Genomic DNA, 18,775 nt, shown 5'->3' on the forward strand with positions numbered 1-18,775 from the left:
AAAGTCTGTCTCTGATGCCTTGTCTCTGTTTAGCCACTCCACTTTTGTAAGACCCATTTCCCCTCTGTCTGGGTTTGTTACTGAGTTCAGCTGGAATTTGTGTCTCTGGTTGTCTGCTGCAATATCCAGATTGTATGTTTTGAACTCTCTATGACTGTCTTACAGCTCTGCGCCTGGCGCGATGTCTTGAAAAGGCAAAAACGCGCCTGAGTGCCCTGGCAATATGCTGTATGTTTCAGAAAGAAGTCAAAGGAGTATTTGCCAAGAGCAATTAGAACAATGAAGTTAAAATAATCAGCGTACAAAGGTACCCACTTGAATGAGCAGGAGAATCCTACACAAGGAGTGATAGTTTTTTTGAGTTTTTCCTTCCTGCTCCACTTTTCCTCAGCTTTTATGCTGATCTGGCCAAGCATTCTCCGATGCACTCAGATGCATTCAGACGTATGAGCCACCAGACACCTGAAGGTTGTAACCAACGCCAGCCACCATCCTTCTTTTCTACTGTATGTGCAGAAACAAACTAGACACAAATTGCAAATTCAGCTGGAAAGCAGCGTTGCCATGCTAGCTATCAGCGTCTGCTCTAGGGAGTCTTCACTGAGTTCTTATCTGCGCAAAGGCAGCAGATAAGGTCACAACGTCTACTTCCAGACACCGGCCACCAAACGAGAATCAGACAAAACTTAACTTTCTCATTGGTTTGAGGTCAGCGTGGCGGTGCCTCTTCTATGCTGAGATGCCTGTGCATCGCATTCGTGCCTCTGCTGCGATAGTGCCGTTTACAAAGCAAACACCTCACCAAGTCTCTTTTTTGAAAGAATTCCCACAGTATTTTCCAGATACATCACCGTACTACACACAAATCAGCAAATTTTATGTACTCCACCTCATCGATTACGTTGATGCGAATTTGCAGCATACATACATATAAGGTACTCTGCCTCCGATGTACAAGATGTGGCACCGTTCCTACAGCGGTGCACCTGTGAAAGCAATTTGGCTACATGTACGTTGATGTCGCACAGGGGACTCGATAAATCATCTTCGTGCTATCTTCAAATATGTTCCTGCCATTTAACTTAACCCACCCTTAGAGGCAGGAATCTTTTCTGGATAGCTCGCAGTAACACTCAGAGTAAGCCATAACAAGAGATTCAATATGGAATACATTGACTTTTTGAAAGCAATCTTTTGGATCATAAGCAATAACAATAAGAGGATTGGTTGCAGTTTTACATCTGTCTGCTTAGAAGTTAATCCGCTACGGTTCTTTTAAGAAAGAAAATGCATTCAGCAATGTGATCACTTTGGAACGAAGCAGAACTAAAGTGGACGTCGGTCACCTAAAATATATTGCAGAGATATAATATATCATTTACAAAGGAAAATCTTTTTGGGGCACGTTAGATATGTTAGACTGAGAACAATATCATCATCTTGCATCTGCATTCTCCCCCCCATAATCTACACAGCAAAAGCCTATCTGCAGTTATTGTATGCCTTGTATGCAGGTGCGTCTCCCGCCGCACTGGCTGAGAGGACCCCGCATCATTGATTTCTCGTTGAGGGAGAGGTAGGGAGGACTCGCGGGGACCTCCGCTGAGAGGATAATTCTAGGGTTGGTATTGGTAAGAGCGCTACAGTTAGTATTTTCTGTCACAGTGGTGCGCTGAATTCTCCTTGTTGTACCCGGAGCCTCCACTGCATCTAATCTGGCAGTTGACAGACACTGTGTGGTGTGTGTGATTTCATATTTTACATATAAATGCCGGCTGTGCATCTAGTCGCCCCCGCATGTGTGCAAGCATGTGTCTGAATTTGTACCATATTGGGCACATGAAATGGTATCTGAGCGCCTTCCGTCTGTAATCTGTTGATTTTTTGGGGGGAAGGAGAAAGGCAGTGGTGAGGTCATTTAAGTGTAAAGAAATGGAATATCAGATGATGAAAGATTGAAAGAAGGTGGTGAAGGGAGTAGATGGATTTCAGTGACAGTTTAGATGGGTGGGGGTAGGGTTAAGTAAAACAATGGGATTATATGTAAGTTATAGGCACTCAAACTAAAGCAGTGGCCATTTGAGTATATGTAGTAATGCATGTATGTATTGTATTATAGCTGAATGGCTTTGCTTTTCCTAAACAAATCCAGCTATGTTTCAGTAATAATTTGATGACAAAGCAATACTTGGTCCAAATGTACGCTAAAAGAATAACAGCTGTGTATGCCTTTAACACCAGACTGCCTTAGACTCAAGGATTTTGGGTAACTGAATACTAGTTTTCATTTCCACAATGCATTGTCTTACCATTGCTTTACGACCAGGCATGCATCTTAATCTTTCCAAAGGAGGTCACAGCATCTCAAAACACAAAGAGTAAACAGTATATTCTCGGGAGAGGTTAAAACCAAATAACAGCGGGAAGAGGAGGTAAAGAAAGCATTATAGATTAATAAAAATGGGAGTTTTATGATTAAAATAAACACGCGGATGTTAGTTTCTTTTTTAGGATGGGCTTCGGAAATCTGCCGCGGCTCAGCCAACTTCAACAGTGTTGGAATGACTCAGTCACCCTGAGCAATAGGTTAACCCAAAAACAGCACCGATGACAGCAGGAACCTTCAGAAACACCCACAGACACAAACACGCTGAGAACAATGTCAGGTTTTTGATAAGGACGTCTGCTGAATGCTCACTGGTACGTCTGCGCCGATGCCCTGTCCTACATAATGCATAAAGTACATCCTCTTAATGTACCAAGCACATTTGAATGATCTTGAAAATGGCCCTAGACGTACGTACATACATACTAACTAAGCCAGTGAATGCACACGTCTGCTCTGCAGTAACGTACACAGCAAGACGCAAGAGCACGTGCATACACGGAGATGCGAACCTTCATACAAGGTTCCACGGGTTTTAATTATTCACCCACGGAGTTAAATCGATGAAAAATGCAGAGTGCTGCTGTACCACATGTAGCAGACAAATGTCTCTGTCTCATCCAACGGTTCAGCACGAATGACAGCGCTCTTGCGGAGCTCACCGTGCAGTTTTTTGTCCCCGTTCAATGGGCGAACGGAGGCAACAAATGAATTGTTGCAAACTATTATTTAGCAGCGGCGTCGGTTCACACTCACCTCGCCGCTGCCAAAACGTGTCAGCCAATGAACTCCTACTCAACAAGCAGCGTTTTTTTAGCACCAGTTTGTTAATAACAAAGCCCAATAAACATTACGCCTTACTGTACAAACACGGTGCCAATAATAAGCGAGCTCCGCTGCTCTTTAAACCTTGCCTAATGAACTGCGGAACAGTCGTTCAATATTTGGAGGGAAAAAAAAAAGACTGCTGATGACTTGTCATTTTCACAAGCACCGTTACCTCTTTCAACGCCGTCGCTTTGTCGCCTCGGGTTAAATCAAGCACACCTCGAGCGTTTATGACTGCTTTAAATGTTATTTTTTGCCTTCAGCTGTCGGAGAGTCTAACGTGAAAAGGACTTAGCCAATGAACTATTATTGTTGGAGACTCTTCTTGATTCTAAATAGTCAGCCATCTGGGTGGTGGAGCTTGAATACGCAGTAATTTGGCCTCCTACTGACAGCAACTGAAAGCTTGTGAGTACACTGGAAGAATTAAAGATGAAAAAACTGTAATCTACTCCCCATCTCCGCCGAGAAGAAGAATTTACTACGAACTGCGGGTGACACTGTAAAACCTGCCCTTTCACAATGGTAACATACACTATATTCGGCACAGAATGCTGTTGAGATGCCAGAACAATGATTAGAGATCTCTGTGCTGTTGTGGTTGCTTTAGTGGCTCTGCTAATCTGCTGCTTTATTGTACAGCTGCACCAATATCAGCAGCAGAGTAAGCGCGTCCAACATTTTGAGCGTTGTCGCACATGCGCTGGTCTCCCTGGCGTGCACACCCTCGGTACAGTGCGCTGCTGAAAAGCCGGGGCAGTACAGCATGCCCCAGTACTGTGTGCCAGCCTAATCTAGTCAGGCCTTTTATCCCATCTCGTCCCTCCACTTCCACTTAAATCAACACTTCGCTGTGAGCTACAAAAGCTAGTTTGCACCCTCAGCGAAACGCGCATGCGCGCAAGCTCGCGCACGTTAAATCTTCTCCTCTTCGTTGTTAGTCTCTGTTTATCTCTCACTTTGGCACCCCTTGCCTCGCGCAGACAGAAACACACATCTTACACACACACAAAGAGGCAGCCATGTACCGGAACATACATACAACACGCTCTCTCCCAGCTATGAAAAAGACTGGTTTGTCTCTGAGGAGATCCAGTAGTGTGAATGAACAAAAGCTAAACAGTCTGTGCCCAGTCAACTGAGTTGGCCAGTGCCCAGGCTGAGAATTGGTAGCCTTGTAAATAATCATCTGCAGAGCAAAAGTACTAAAGGAATGTACGCTGACTGCCGTTGGAGTGTTCAGGCAGGACTACAGGAAGTGCAACTTTAACCTTGCTTTAATGTGTCGGCGTGTTTTATTCACGAATGTCAAGTTGAAATGTCACAAGCGTCCAAACCGTCTGCCAACGCGCAGAGCTGCATGGTGATTTAGTTACGCTATCTTTAGAGGAATCGGCGGCAACCGAACAGACACGCATTCGCCACCATAACGCTCACAAACGGGTACAAACTGCTTACTTTCAAGTGTCATTAGCGACCGTTCGCTTTAGACGTAGTCCCTGCAATCAGCAACAGCCTATGTTTGGACTGCCTTCGCATGCGTGCCACCCCCACACAAGCAAATACATGCACGCAGTTACGTCGACCGCTCCGATAAAAGCGTGAGAGCGCCAAAAAGTAATTTGACTCGGTTCCAACAAAAGAGTGTTTCCGCGGGATAATCCCTGGCAGCGACTGCAGGGGTTCCATGCGTGTGTGTGCAAGCGCACCAGAACCCTGGAGAGAGGGTGTCTGAATATGTGTGTTTATACTTGTGCAATTATGTGTGTGCGTTTTCGGAGGGGGGGATCAAGCTGAGCAGGGAGGGTTTTATTCAGGATTTCATTAGCGGGGAATAGGAGATGGTTGGCCTGACCAGCCACCTCTGGCTCAGGGACAAGTGTGTGTCTGTAACCCAGCGAAACTGTCTGCGAGGGCGAACCTTCGCAGTTTTATGGAGTTCAACTGTGTTTCTTTATATATTCTTCTTTTCAGACTGACAAAGAACGTGTGCAGAGGTCGAGCTCTGGAGTTTGTTCACACTTGGAGCTGTCCCACTGTGATTCTGGAGACAAGAAATGCTTCCTGTGTAATTGCAAGCCCTCTAAATTGACTTGGATTTCAACAGTATCTGGGATTAGCAGCCAGTAAGAAGAGACAAGATAACTCCCCAGGAATTAATCTTTTCTACAGAAACTCGAGGCACCTTGAAGGATCTAAGAACCACCATTGTTCTGCAGCAGGGACACGCAAAAAAGCTAATACTCTCTCCAGTAGTCACATGAGCTATGAGACAGAAACATCTGGAAGTGTCTTTGGATCTCTCATTTTTGTGCCTTGATACAGATGAAATGACATATTGATATTCAACGCCAAGGAAACAGATTTGACAATTTTTTTTTAAGTTTAGATTTCTTACACCAGTTTGCACATCTTCAAGTGGTTCTACTAGAAACAGGATGAGCGTTCTTATTGTGGGGCTGAACTAATCGCTGTATGCACTCGAATTCCGCAGATGGGGAGGATTTCATTATTGGTATTTTTGAGCAGTGTGAGCTACGGTATGTTATATATGGATGCAGCTCTAACAACGTTTTCTAAATAATTCGCACGATATACATTTTGCACTTTGTTGAAAACTTGTGTTCGTGGTGTAACATATTTCTTTCAGTGCACGCGAGCGAGCCGGTCCGCGCTCGGCAAACACAAATACACATACACAAACACACCTGAAATCCTTGTGCCGTGCAGTTATTTGACCCATAAAAGCCTTGTAAGAAATCCGCCCAAGGTTACAGACAGGAGTGGGTGACGTCACACTTAATTATGTTCTCCAAATGCATTCACATTTACTTTTTGATTATGCACCATTGTGAAGGCATGCACTCTATTGTTAAAAGGCAGGGGATTGTGGTGAGCAAAAGGTTTTACACAGTTTTACATGCCGACGCATTTAAATCTACAGGTGACAGCAGAAACTCTTAAGAAACTGGTCGAGGCATTCTGCCAAAAGGATATCCATCTCACAGGCTTTCACCGAAATGTCAGACTCTCTTTACACCATCTATAGCCGGGTTTCTGTATAACGCTGGAAACTTTTGCACAAAAATTCATATCAGACATGATTCCCTGCAACTAGCCTGGGTAGTGTTTTCAGAAGATGGCAGAAACAGTAGCGGTTGAGAACCAAAAACTAAATCACAAACAAGAAATGATGTAGGAGAAGAAGCAACACCAGTTCACTCGAGAAAAGAAAAATAGAGAAGGGGCTGCAAGATTCATTGCAACTTCACATTTTTCAGCTAATATGGCCATGTTTCAAAGAAAGAAGGAAATGCAATGAATCTAGTCGCAGTCATAAGACACTATATGCATTTTTCTTCTTCTTCGTCTTCTTCTTTTTATCCAATAACTGAAACAGTCACGTGAATTAAATATCTGCTTGGTCATTGGGAAATTGTTAACATCTCCTATTAAGCATATTAAGCTCGTAGAAAAAGGCGAAACCATCCCAAATGAGTGTAAAAATGTTTTCAAATGCAAGGCTTCAAAATGTATAATACTGACAGAAAAGCAGCATGTCTGATGACACTTATTACATTTATCTCTCCATTAATGAAAATTATGTTGAAAGGCATTCTGCAAAATGTAAAGACACCATACAAGTATTTAAGCGTGGAATTTTCCAAATAACATGTCTGGCCGGAGACAGAAATAGACCAGGAGTCACTGAGGGCAAAGAAAGAAAAGAGTCAGGGACATAAAGAAGCAACGGCTAAGTAGGATAAGGACCAACATATGGGGAAAGTCCCCCAGGCCTTTCTTTTCAATTATCTCTCTGGTCCACGGTGCAGGGATCGCTCACCCACCGACGCTCAAACTGCCACACCCCACTCTCCCATCAGGGACTTCACACAATGAATGGGAAAAAAAAAGACGCTTGGAGAAGCGCTGACCAGATCCCCATGTTAGCAGCAATAATGTCATCACACATTTCATTTCATGCAAATAATGAATGAGTGTTATAGATTAGTAAACAAATGAAACATCTCCTTAATGAATTTCAGAAAGGAAACACACATCCTAATGTATATGTACTAGGTCAATGCTTCAGATAATTAGACTGAGGATCTAAAGGTCCCTGGTTCCATCTTTGGCAATTAAACTGAGTTTTGTTTATTTTTTTGGGAGGGGGGGCTCCAAATCCTATCTAGTCTCTGAGAAAGGCACCTGACTAACTGCACCCCTGGTTACTCAGAACTACCTGTGCATGTATAAATGGATTGGTTGAATGCAGAGAACACATCCCTTGTATTTTTCCACATGTATATGGCTAGTAAAGCCAATTTACATTTTTCCATGTAACAATTTAAAATGATAGATTTTGAAATGCATATTGACAGTCATGTCATTTAACAGCATGTAAGTGTAGATATAATTAATACAGAATATGCCTACCTATGCGTGAGGTCCTATACATTCTGTAAGTGTGGCGCATTAACATGCACACAAAGGCTCCACAGAGGTCACAGAGCCTCAGTTGGTTGCAAACGCAGAAAAGAAACCCAACACATCAAAAAAAAAACAACATTTATTTATAAGTTAAGCCTTTATGTGTTGGAAGTTATCAGTCTTATTCAGAATGAGCTTCTATATAGATGTCATGTGTATTTATATCTTTTAAAACCAACTAGTTCTGATTGATAGACACTCACCGGGTCTGATGGGCACCGTAAACCAATTACAACTATCTTCAATAGTGCATTTAAATCCATGTGTTTTTCATGAATTCTGATTAAGTTGTTAGAGTTCTGTAGTGCGTATTTGACTCCACGTCCATAAAATGTAGAAGACAAGATGCGGCCATTTGTAAAAACACAACCATCTCCTATCTCCAGAAACTAGATCAGCCTCATGGCCGGGGGGGCCGTAGCCTCAGCACTGAGCTGCACACATACACGCACACACTTAAAATAGCCAACAGCGAGAGGTTGTGCTCTTTGTCTCTCCCTTTTCATCCCACCAATAAAGTCTTTGTCAGGCACTTAGCACGGCGTCCTAAAAGGCAGCGCACTGATGGCCGGGGCTGTACATCTCAAAGAGTTGCGGTATCGGTGCGACCCTTGGACATTTTTAAGCCCTAGGTGTTTCGGCCGCTGATTCCTCAAAGTAAATTCAGCTCTAAAACGCAATTTGCCAAAAAACATCTGTGCACTAACCGGTATTATGTCTGCCGTCAGACAACGTTCTCTGAGGAAGTCTTGGGGACTATTGGAGCTCTCAGCAATTTCCGTTACTGTTTGAGGTAGAGGGCTCTGACAGGAGCTTTTAAGAGGCAGAGAATCCATTAGACAGGGGTCGCTGCAAAGTGGCCAACTATTAAAAATGCAGCAGCACCATTATTCCCTGACCCAGCCTACAACTTCTGTTGTCTCCTCCACTGCATTGCTCTTTATTTCCCTTCGGATCGCTATTTCTTTTTTATTTATTTTTTTCGTTTGAATTCTTTTTGCCACAGCCATCTGTTCTCTTTTTGATATGTCTCACTCTACTCTCCTGCACATCCCATTTTTTTCCCCCCTCCTCTATCCTCCTCTTTCCCTCCCTCTTCCACATATTTTTCTATTACAAAACTGGCAGGGGTGAGCCTCTCTCACCCCGCTGTGCATGCACTGACCCGCCGGAGCTTTTTTCACTTTCCTACTCAGCATAGTGAGGCAGTGGTCAGTGTCCGCTACTGTACGAGGACAAGAATAGAACAGCCCACGGAGAATAATAAATGGACATATATGGGTGGTTAGGAGAGTCCCTTTTAAGCAGTAAAAACTACCCAGGCCCAGCAAACTGAACAGATGGTAGGAGGGAAGGAGAGGGAGAGGGAGCCCAGAACACAGTGGGAGAGAGGCAGGGAAAGAGAGAAAGATAGTAAAGCAAGAAGAGTGTTGGTGGGGCATTAGGAGAAGGCAACATAAGGCTGTCCTCTTTTCTCTACGCTGGCATATGACGCTGTCAAGATCAGAGCTGGGATCCAAACAGAATACCTGGGTCTTTAAACAATATGCAGATGATAATATTGTTGGTTGTAAAACTACAAGTCACGCGGGGCAGGCAGATGTGTGGGGAGAAATGAGGCCCGAGCAGAACGCACGCAGGGCCATAAACTCTGTACCCTCGGTTTACTTTGCACACTAAACACACACTTTTCAGTGTCGGTGCGTGCCTGAGATGTGTGCTGCATTATTTACGGCTGCGTCTCGGGCTAAGGGGAAGTACTTTGTTTGACAAAAGGAAGAACAGAAGCTTGGAAGGAGACAAGGAATGAAGGAGGGCGGCAATTTGAAATGGACGACGTTTTTTCCTTTTATTTACACATGCGTATATCTATACTGTGTGTGTGTGTGTGTGTGTGTGTGTGTGTCCCCCTCACACTCCTGCCCCGCCAGACAAGTCGACCACTCACCACATTTATCTAGCGGATAATAGAGAGTAATTGAATGTGAAAAGCTCGTTTTTGAAGGGGATGGAATATTCTATTTAGATGTCCAGGCGTGTCCGCATGTGTCATTACTTTGATATCAGCTGAATGCTGTTTCTCATTAGCCTAATTAAAGCTCCTTGTGTGCCGCTGAGCATATTAGCACACTGATCTGCAGTGAAGTAATGATCGGCTGGTTGATAATGTGACTTTTTTTTTTTCCTTTTTCTGTTAGCCTCTCTTATCTTGCCCTGAGTGATTACTATCAAACATTCACGGCCTCAGTCAACCACCATCAGCCAAAGAGGTAATAAAAAAACATAATAAAAATCTGAATAGCGCCACAGAGCATGCATGTAGAGATGAAAGTTCCCACACAGACATGAAATCAAGTGGAGCAAAAAATGTTTAAGGTCAAACTCATAACAGGAGATGAAATAAATTCAAGAAAAGTTTTGAGTGACTAGGGCTTTCACACCTACATTTTGCTCTGATCTAGGTGTATTATTGTTACAATGCTACATCTAAGCTAGATTTGGTTAGTGTTCACAAATTAATCACAATCAATCGGTTATAATTTAGAAGGAAATTTGGATTTCAGAGTGTGGACACCGACATTTAGTGCTGTTCTGTGGTTCATGTACGAGCGTCATGTATATGAACATCTACAGTAAATGCAGTCAGTCATCTCCAAAGGAGAGCACACACTCCGGAGACACAAAATGACTTACTGCATCAGGTAAATGGCTTGGTTATATTATCATAAGCCTATTAACTGTAGGTTGTGTTAGTTTGTAGGTAGAATGTCTTGTCGAATTGTTCCAGTAAGTTTTTCCAAGAAGGTTTAGACCACTCTCTGCAACCGGGATCAGTTTCCTTAATGTTTTTTTGTGGAATGGAGCGCAGTCGCTATGTTCACACCAAAGGAACCAACCTGGTGGGGATGGGTTAGGGGTTAACCCTAACCCTAACCCTAAACTTTATGGTTTTGGTACAATGACCAAGGGTTAGGGTTAGCAAAGTGCCTTTCCAAAACCAAAAATCCTCTATATCACAAATGCCATCTTATAAATGGAAGATGTTTTGTAATTATGGCCGTGTGACACAATGACAGACTGCTATAATTAGTTTTTTGCTTTCATCTGGTCTTGGTGAATTTTACCGGTCAATAATTTATCATGACATATTTGACGTACTTAAGAATGACAGATGTGACCTATCGCTTATCCCCCCTGGTTTAATTTTTACAAATAACACAGACAGCGCAAGGATGCAGCTGCGCTTGAGCATTAACCCTCCCACTGATTCACTCGTAGCTTCTCATAACAATGATTAAGAGCCACTTGGCTCGTATAGGAGGGCCTGCTGCCCCTTCCCAGCGCCTGCTAATGTACGTTCACCGTACCTATAGCCCATTATGGAGGAAGAGCAAGAACAAATCTCTGTTTAACAGCCACACGCTCACACACCCTCCGTCATCTGGCTAAGCATTGTTGGTTTAAGCTAGTCATTTCACAACTGCCTTTGTGGGAAGGCGGTGCCTGAGCGTGACGAAGGGTGTCGGTTTAAAGGCTGGCACTGTAAGGCGGTGGAGGCGGCGCGCACACACGGGCGCACACAAAAGATTGGTTTCAACAGAGGGAGCACCTCAACCTGGTGCAATCAAGATTAATAAGAGGCCGATCAGATCAGTAAGCAAAAAGCAGGGAGAGGTGTAAACTGGGTGAAAGAGCTGAAGAGGGATCGCACAATAAACGCAGCTAGTTTAGCCTTTTGTCGTCTTCGGTCCGTTGTACACGGAAAATGGAAAAAACGTAAAAAGACCACCTGTACACCTACATTCACACCAACATTTACTCACAGGTACTCCTCATATTTGAAGTCCATGAACAAAGCAGGCAGACCGAACACTAGGTTGTTGTCAAGGTCCTTATAGATGTATAACTCAGCTTTTTCTATGAGTCCTCAGACACACACACACACACATACACACGCACAGACTCACACAGAACAGTTCCTTTGGGGCCTGGAGAGCTTTAATGACAGCAAGCTGCAGTGAAAAGAGGTCAGGCTGGGGGGGGGGGCAGGGGGGTCACTGTTCAAAGGCCACACACACAGAAACACACACATTACCTCATGCAGGATACACGCCTGTACTTATCCACTTATCCACAGTGAGCAAATGCATTCAGTTCACGCACACACGTGAATTAACGGACGACGGCGCGGGCTCACTTCAAGTCACGGAAACAAAAGCCGACCCACGGACGCGGACGCACAAACGCGAACGCGAGCGGTGCAGGCACAGCCGAGGAGGGCTCGCAGGGGAAGGTAGGATCCAATTTGATTTGACCTTGACAGCAGAGAGAGGGAGTGAGGCTCGGTGGGAGGGATGGACAGGGAATAAGAAATGAAGCAACGGTCCAGGATAGATGCCTGTTGCAGATAGTTGAGAGGAATGAGATGACCTTGAACTGATTGAGATAAATCACAGAACAAGGGACGGCAGCGTGACACGGCGACATCTGTACACATAAAACTGCGTGACAGGCACGGCGCAAACGCTCAAGTTAATCCAACCTGCACGTGCATGCGGCGTAATGTCTCGCGCGACAAACCTGCAAATCACACAGTGGATTTTACTGGCTGCCGGCAGACGCGCACACTGAAATGCCGAGCCAAGTTCATCACGAGCCCGACGCTATCACGAGATATGCGCAGTGCAAACGGAAAGCTGGCACTCAAAAAAGTGTCACTTGATTAAAAAAAAACATGATAAATTCATTGTTTTTCATTTCGCAAACAAAAAGCCTTTTTGCCAGGAGATAATCAGCGTCTACATCCTTAAGAGTTCCTTTCATTAAAATGAAATTTACAAAACAACACAGTTGGTATTATCCAGTAGCAGACGCGCATTTACTCTTCCAGATTAGCAAACAAGAAGGCGTGCTCGTCGTCGGAGACGCTGTTTATTAGAGGCAAATCGCAGATGTGCATTAACAAACAGTCCCCGGCTTCTGTTTGTTCGTCTCGAGCGCATTTCTTAAAACCATGAGACAGCTCCCAGATGTGCATGTGCGCAGCTCAGAGGCCGACGGATAAGTGGGCGATGTCGACAAGCCGCAGACACAATCTGCGCGCGTCGCCTGCGAATGAACCCCGGAGTTAATGGAGGAATCGCGTTTTAGTTCCTAAACTCAAGCCGAAGAGCCGCTACATCTGCCGCGTAAAAAGCGAACGGATTCGGTGCTGCTCGGGTTTAACGCGCGGCCGACAACAAAATTATCAAGTCAAAACTTCAATTACGACCCAACGACAAAAACAGATTGATAGTTCGGCTAATCAAGGCGCGTTTCCCTTGATCAGCATCAACAGGATTAGATTTTAATTCGCTGTCAATTGCGCTCCACCACCTTTCATTTGTTCCAATAATTGTCGTAAACAGACATCATCCACTACTTGCGGCAGTGAGGCGTGTCATATAAAAAGAGTTAACAAGCAGTGAAAATTCCTCCAATGTGGAACCATTTTAAATCAGAAAATGAAAGCAGTCTAGCGTCCACTCGCCATCCCTGTGTTTGGCGAGGCAGCAGCAACAGTGCCGCTTTCAAGATGACAAATTGGATATTTGTCTGCTCTTTTTTGAGTTTTTTTTGGTAATTACAAGAGGGATGTGGGTTGTTTTGTTCCAAATAAATGAAAAATATTGCCCTATTTTAGAGTATATAATCCGGAAATTGAGTGGTTTTAGTTATTGTTGAGGACCCCTATTGAAGCTTATTACTGAATAAATCGATTTTTTTTATTCAAGGCAAAAAAAAAAAAAAGACTACATAAGTTGCTGGTTTAACTACTTGTATCTAGGTCCCCACATGCCCGTGTTGCTACTGGCCTGCAAAAGCACCGCGCAGTAAACATATTTTTAACAGTCGAACAATCATTTCCGTACCTGCTCTTCCCACACTGTGTCCACTCAATAGTATGATCTCTCCATTCTCATTTCATCCCACTCCTACACTTCCTTTCTTTGCCTCTCTCTCTCTCTCTCTCAGTCCCCTGCTGACATGTACACATTTACTAAATATTGCAGCAAAACCTGCCTCGCGTTTACCATCACTCAAAAAGAAACACAGATGAATCACAGCAGACGAAGAAGGCAACGGCGGCTGATACGTTGCCGGAGCAATCGATCAGGCCTTCGTAATTCGTTTTCTGTCTTGGTGGCAGAAGAATCAGAGCGTGTGCCGGTGTGTGCATCTGTGAAATGAATTTATCAAGACAGCCTTTTGCATGCGTTCCACGTGTGTTCTCCGGGAGAATTGGAATAAAACTTTAAAAAAAAAAAAAAAAAAGAAGAAGAAGAAAAAATGAGCTAAGTTTTCTACACTCCAGGCAATCGGAGAGGAATATCTGGCCCCATCAATCTTTTCTACGACGCAAAACCGAGGGTGAGTAGTATGTTATGGGAGCATGGGCCGGGGATGGCCTGGGAGGGGGAGGGGGAGGGGTGGCTGAGCGGGAGAGGGACAAAATAGGGAGAGAAAACAAGGGCTGAGGGAAGGATGGGCCCCCTGCCCTGAACTTGAACTTGGAGCTGGTGGGGTCAGAGAGGGGAGGACGGGGTCAAACGCTCGGAGCGGATGGAAGTAGAAAAATCCAGCTGAGTGACATCAATATCCCCACTGTTGAGAAACAGATGGGGGACAAGGGACACGTCGCCATTTAGCTGGCTGCCTTGTGAGAAAATTCCAGCATCTATCTCGGTTTTCGAACTGTTTGGGCTTTTGTTGCGTTGGAGACGCACATGTCGGGGTATGCTCTTCAGATACAAGTCTACAATCGGACCACTTCGTTTAGACATAAGCGCAGAGATTAAGAAATACGACTTTGTTAAAGTGAGAGTTACTGAAATGTGACTGAATCTGCAAAATAGAATTTCATCATGAGGGAGAAGTTGAAGATAGAAGGTATAGAGTTCACTACAAGAAGAAGAGGACAGGAGTTGCGTGAAGAAACGCTAATACGCATTTGCAACACGCCAATGAATTAATTCCCTTTGCGGTAGAGGGATAAAATAGGTCAAACTTGCTGGCCATCTTACCTTAGTCTGGAGATAGTGGGGGTAGTAGTAGGTGTAGTGGGGGTACATTGGCTGCTGCTCCAAACGTTTTCCCATGTAGCTGGAATCCAAATGAAGGTCCTGGAGGCTGGGGGTAGAAGCTCACAGGTGGGGTGCGATCACGCCGAGGGGGCTTGCCTGGATCCTCGGATCAGACGGCTGTTTCCGAGAGTGGAGGATGCAGAGAGAGCGCTCTCCCTCTCGCCGGTGAAAGGTGATGAACGTGCAGAGGAAGGGGACGGAATGCACTTGGAATTTCAGTCTGTCTACTTGTCTGGGAGCTCACAGGGACGCTCTCACTACCATTCCTCCCGCGGCTCTGGGTAGAGAGGCTCCGGAGTGGCAGCAGGAAGAAGTCGGAGGAGAAGGAGGTGGAGGGTGAGGAAAGGATGATATGAAAGGATAGGAGTAGGAGGCAATAAAGGAAACAATGGAGGGGATTGAAGAGCAGGTAAAAGGAGAGGGAAGAGGAACAGGATGAGTGAGGATGAATGGTTGGGTTTCGGTTGCCGGTTCCTTGCACTCTCCGTTCTCAAAACAAAACAACAAAAAAAAAAAAAAATTGGACTCACTCTTCTTCTATGTTGCCCTGAACATATCCCTTAATTTGCTTTCCAGCGTCTGTCTCTCTCTCCCGTCTCTCTCTTGGTCTTTCTCTCTTCCTGTGTATCCGTTTCCCTGTCTCGTTCTTCCTCCCCCCTCTCTCTTACACCAGACGAGACCCTGATCCCACTGGGAGCTCGGCCGTATCCTGGAGAACACACGCTGTCCTCTGCTCTATCCTCAAAAGACAGTGAAATCAGCGATGAACTCACACATGGATGTGGAGCTTGGGAGAGAAGAGGGGCAGGAGGAGGAGGAGGAGGAGGAGGAGGAAGAGGAGGCGGAGGAGGAGGAAAGAGGGTGGTCTGGAGCTGAAGCTGTGACTGCCTTTTTTTCTCACTCACTCTCACTCCCTCCCTCTTTTGTTAAGCTCCGGGGATAGATAGGTAGATATCGCTGGAGCCCGGCGTGGAGGATGAGCAGAAAGAAAAGAGCCTCGGTGAAAACTCCTCTCGCTGAGGAAGAAGCAGATAGCCTTATCCAGACGTGCACTCACACAGAGGAAAATCCCTCCTGATCCACAAGGTGCCCCCTCCAACTCTCTTCTCTTTTTCTTCTCTTCCCCTCTGCGATCCCTCTCTCTTCTTCTCAAGCTCTCTCCCTGACGGCTTGCTTCCCACTGCGCCTGGCAGCCGTCACAGTGTGTGTGTGTGTGTGTGTTGTGTGTGTGGTGCTGGTGGCAGCGGCAGCGGCAGCAGCAGCGGCGGCGGCGGTGGTTGTGGTGGTGGTGGTGGCGTGTGGTATGTGTGTGACTGTGCATGTAACTGAGAGGGGAGTGTGTTTGTGCGGCTCTTGGCGTCTGCTCCACTCTGCGTGCTGAGGCATAGAGGGGCTCGGCTTCAGCGCAGCTACGCTCCTCCCTCGCTCCCTCTCTCCCTCTCGCCGCCTGTGTCTCTCTCCCTCTGTGTTTATCGTGCAACTATAGAACAGTGGGAGTGGTCGGTCCTGCCCTCTTTCAAGTCCCTGTGTCTGTGTGTGTGTGTGTGTGTGTGTGTGTGTGTGTGTGTGTGTGTGTGTGTGTGCGTGCACTAAATAGAATCCGAGAGAGACGGAGATGGGCTGTTCTGCTGGGAAAGCGGAGGCGGGAGGAAGTATGAAGAATAAGAGCTGGGGTAAAGGGTGAGAAGGGGACACATGAGGAATAGGATTTGGAAACGGGGAGAGGCCCCCCTACTGGCACCCCTGTAAATGCAGTATTTGATTACGATTTAAAGCCACCCTCTGTCACGCGAGATCTAAAAAAGCTGCTCGCATAACCAGCAAACGCAAGCGCGGGGAGAGGCGCTTTCGAAGCGCGCGCCTCGCATCACGCATCCGCACAGGCCCGGCGAAGGGCCCAACATGGCGTGTCCATGTAGCACCGTGGCTGTGTGGCACAGTGACCCACTGACACAGTGCCTGCCTGTTATGTGATGTAACCAGGTTTAAGTAGTGCTCTTACATAAGCACAGTGAGCCATGCATGAAAAGGCTGCTCTGCCCTCTGACTACAGCCGCCTCGCGTGTGTGTGTGTGTGTGTGTGTGCGCTCGTGTGTGTGTGCGAGCGCGCGAAATAGACAAGAGTTGGCAGACAATACGGGTTCACCGCAGTGGAAAAAAGGGGCACGAGAACAGAATGCAAACACAAAAACCTCCTCCAAAGATAAGGGCTCCATTTCTTGCGGGCAATTAAACTGCTTTAGAGCCCGTGATGCAAAAACACGCCGCCCGCCTTTGTCCTGTTGTGTGCCCGCCTGAGAGGTTTTTGTCACGCTGCCCACGTGTCTGTCTGTATTTTTAGAGCGTTCTTTTACACGATCATTAGATGCTGGCCTCATACACCACCAATAAAACATGTTCCAAAGTCGCACATAAGCTGTAAAACAAAAAAAGGGCAATTAATTGTTTCATCAACACGTTTAATTTCCCTAAAAGGTGTTTGACTGTGGACAGTTGGTTTAATTTGATCACTCGCGGGGAAAAAAAATCTCAAACGTGACTGATCTAGATTAGGACATGCCAGAGAAAATGTGAAGCAGCAACGAAACCTTCCCGTAATTTTCTTGTAATGTTTGCATAAATACCCAGAGGGATGAGCATAACTGCTCCTCCGGATTTGAGAAGTGGGTAAACACTGTGTACACTGCTGATGATTACAGTGTTTATACTGTAACCGCGCGGTTTCTGACTACAGTGGTGTCACCGTACTACCGTCTTAATTGGGTTTTCAGCTAGTCAAACAATTTGTACTTAAATCTCGTCGTACCTCGGCGCTGGTGTGTGAAGGCGTCTCTGAGTCACAACCTATAACAGAGCACAGCTGTAACACGGTGCCTGGAGGCGAGCCTGGACGTGTATTTACATTTTCATCCGCATTGCCTCGTTAACCGCGGGACAAATTAAGCTTATTTATTCCACGTACTCAAACAAGATTGCATATGGTACATGCTGTAATACGCGTGCAATTAGGGTATTTAAGTATGCATTAAAATTTGAGCTTTGTAATTGTATTTTTTGCGTAGATGTTGACACCAGAAGGTTTCGCAGAGTTCATTAAGGCCATCTGAAAATAAATGCGAGAATGGTTTGAGATTACTGATAACAGGATAGTATAATTATCATTAACAAGAGAGGCAGACATTCTCTGTGACCCCAAAAGAGTGCAGGAAGGAAGTTAGTCATCAGGTAAATAGAAGCTCAGCCTACACTGAATATAGTGGACTAGAGAGGGGGAGTCGAGAAGTGACTCAGGCAACTACACAGCTGTAGTAGTCAGATTGATGCCATCAGCTGGCAAGTAGTTCAGATAAGTACGAACACATAACATCAAATATGCTCTTAAGTTTGAAGTGACGCAGGTTCCTGCCTCCGTGCACACACACGCACTCATCAAATGAAAAGCTGCTTCTAATTAGAGATCAGAAGCGTTATTACAGGAACAAGTACAAAACAGGTCTGCCAGCGAAAAGTAAGTAAACAGAGATAAGATGCTACGAAGTTTTACTGCCATGATCGGCTGCGTTTAGATGCAGAGCAGCTTTAAGCAGAAATGCCAACATGACAACAACAACAACGTTAACATGCTATTAGCAGGTGTTATGATTACTATTATATATGTTAACCGTCCTTCTAGTGAAATAGCATTTTACTAATTAGAACAAGTATATGTGACACCAAAACTGTCTGCACTGGATTTCATGGCAATCCTTCCTACTGTCAAAAATACTTCTTACTATTTCACTCAAGTGTTAGAGGAAAGAAAATCAATCCTCCTAGACATAAATCCCTTTTACAAAATGTCATCCATTTAGTGGTTACAACATTTCAGTCTGAACCAAAGTGGAGGCCAGACCTATGACCATTAGACTTCCCTGTACGATACTCTGAAAATGCCAAGACACCTGTC

General features: G+C 45.2%; 1 protein-coding gene across 3 annotated transcripts in view; it reads right to left on the reverse strand.

Moving 5' to 3' along the window:
- Nucleotides 1-18,775, reverse strand: part of LOC125016794 (RNA-binding motif, single-stranded-interacting protein 3-like) — a 159,923-nt gene that overhangs the window by 96,860 nt on the left and 44,288 nt on the right. Inside the window, exons 1-2 of one of the 3 annotated variants that reach the window (XM_047599483.1) lie at nt 15,360-16,306; nt 14,770-15,106 (exon numbers count right to left, since the gene is read on the reverse strand). The exons of 1 other annotated variant lie outside the window; for it this stretch is intronic. In XM_047599483.1, the coding sequence (XP_047455439.1) occupies nt 14,770-14,844 (75 nt within the window). In that variant the 5' untranslated portion in view covers nt 14,845-15,106; nt 15,360-16,306. Of the gene's footprint in view, nt 1-14,769; nt 16,307-18,775 lie in introns of those variants that run through there. One more of the 3 variants, XM_047599482.1, reaches the window with a different exon arrangement.

This window comes from Mugil cephalus, chromosome 11 (assembly GCF_022458985.1).
Source record: "Mugil cephalus isolate CIBA_MC_2020 chromosome 11, CIBA_Mcephalus_1.1, whole genome shotgun sequence".
In the NCBI taxonomy this organism is placed as follows: Eukaryota; Metazoa; Chordata; class Actinopteri; order Mugiliformes; family Mugilidae; genus Mugil; species Mugil cephalus.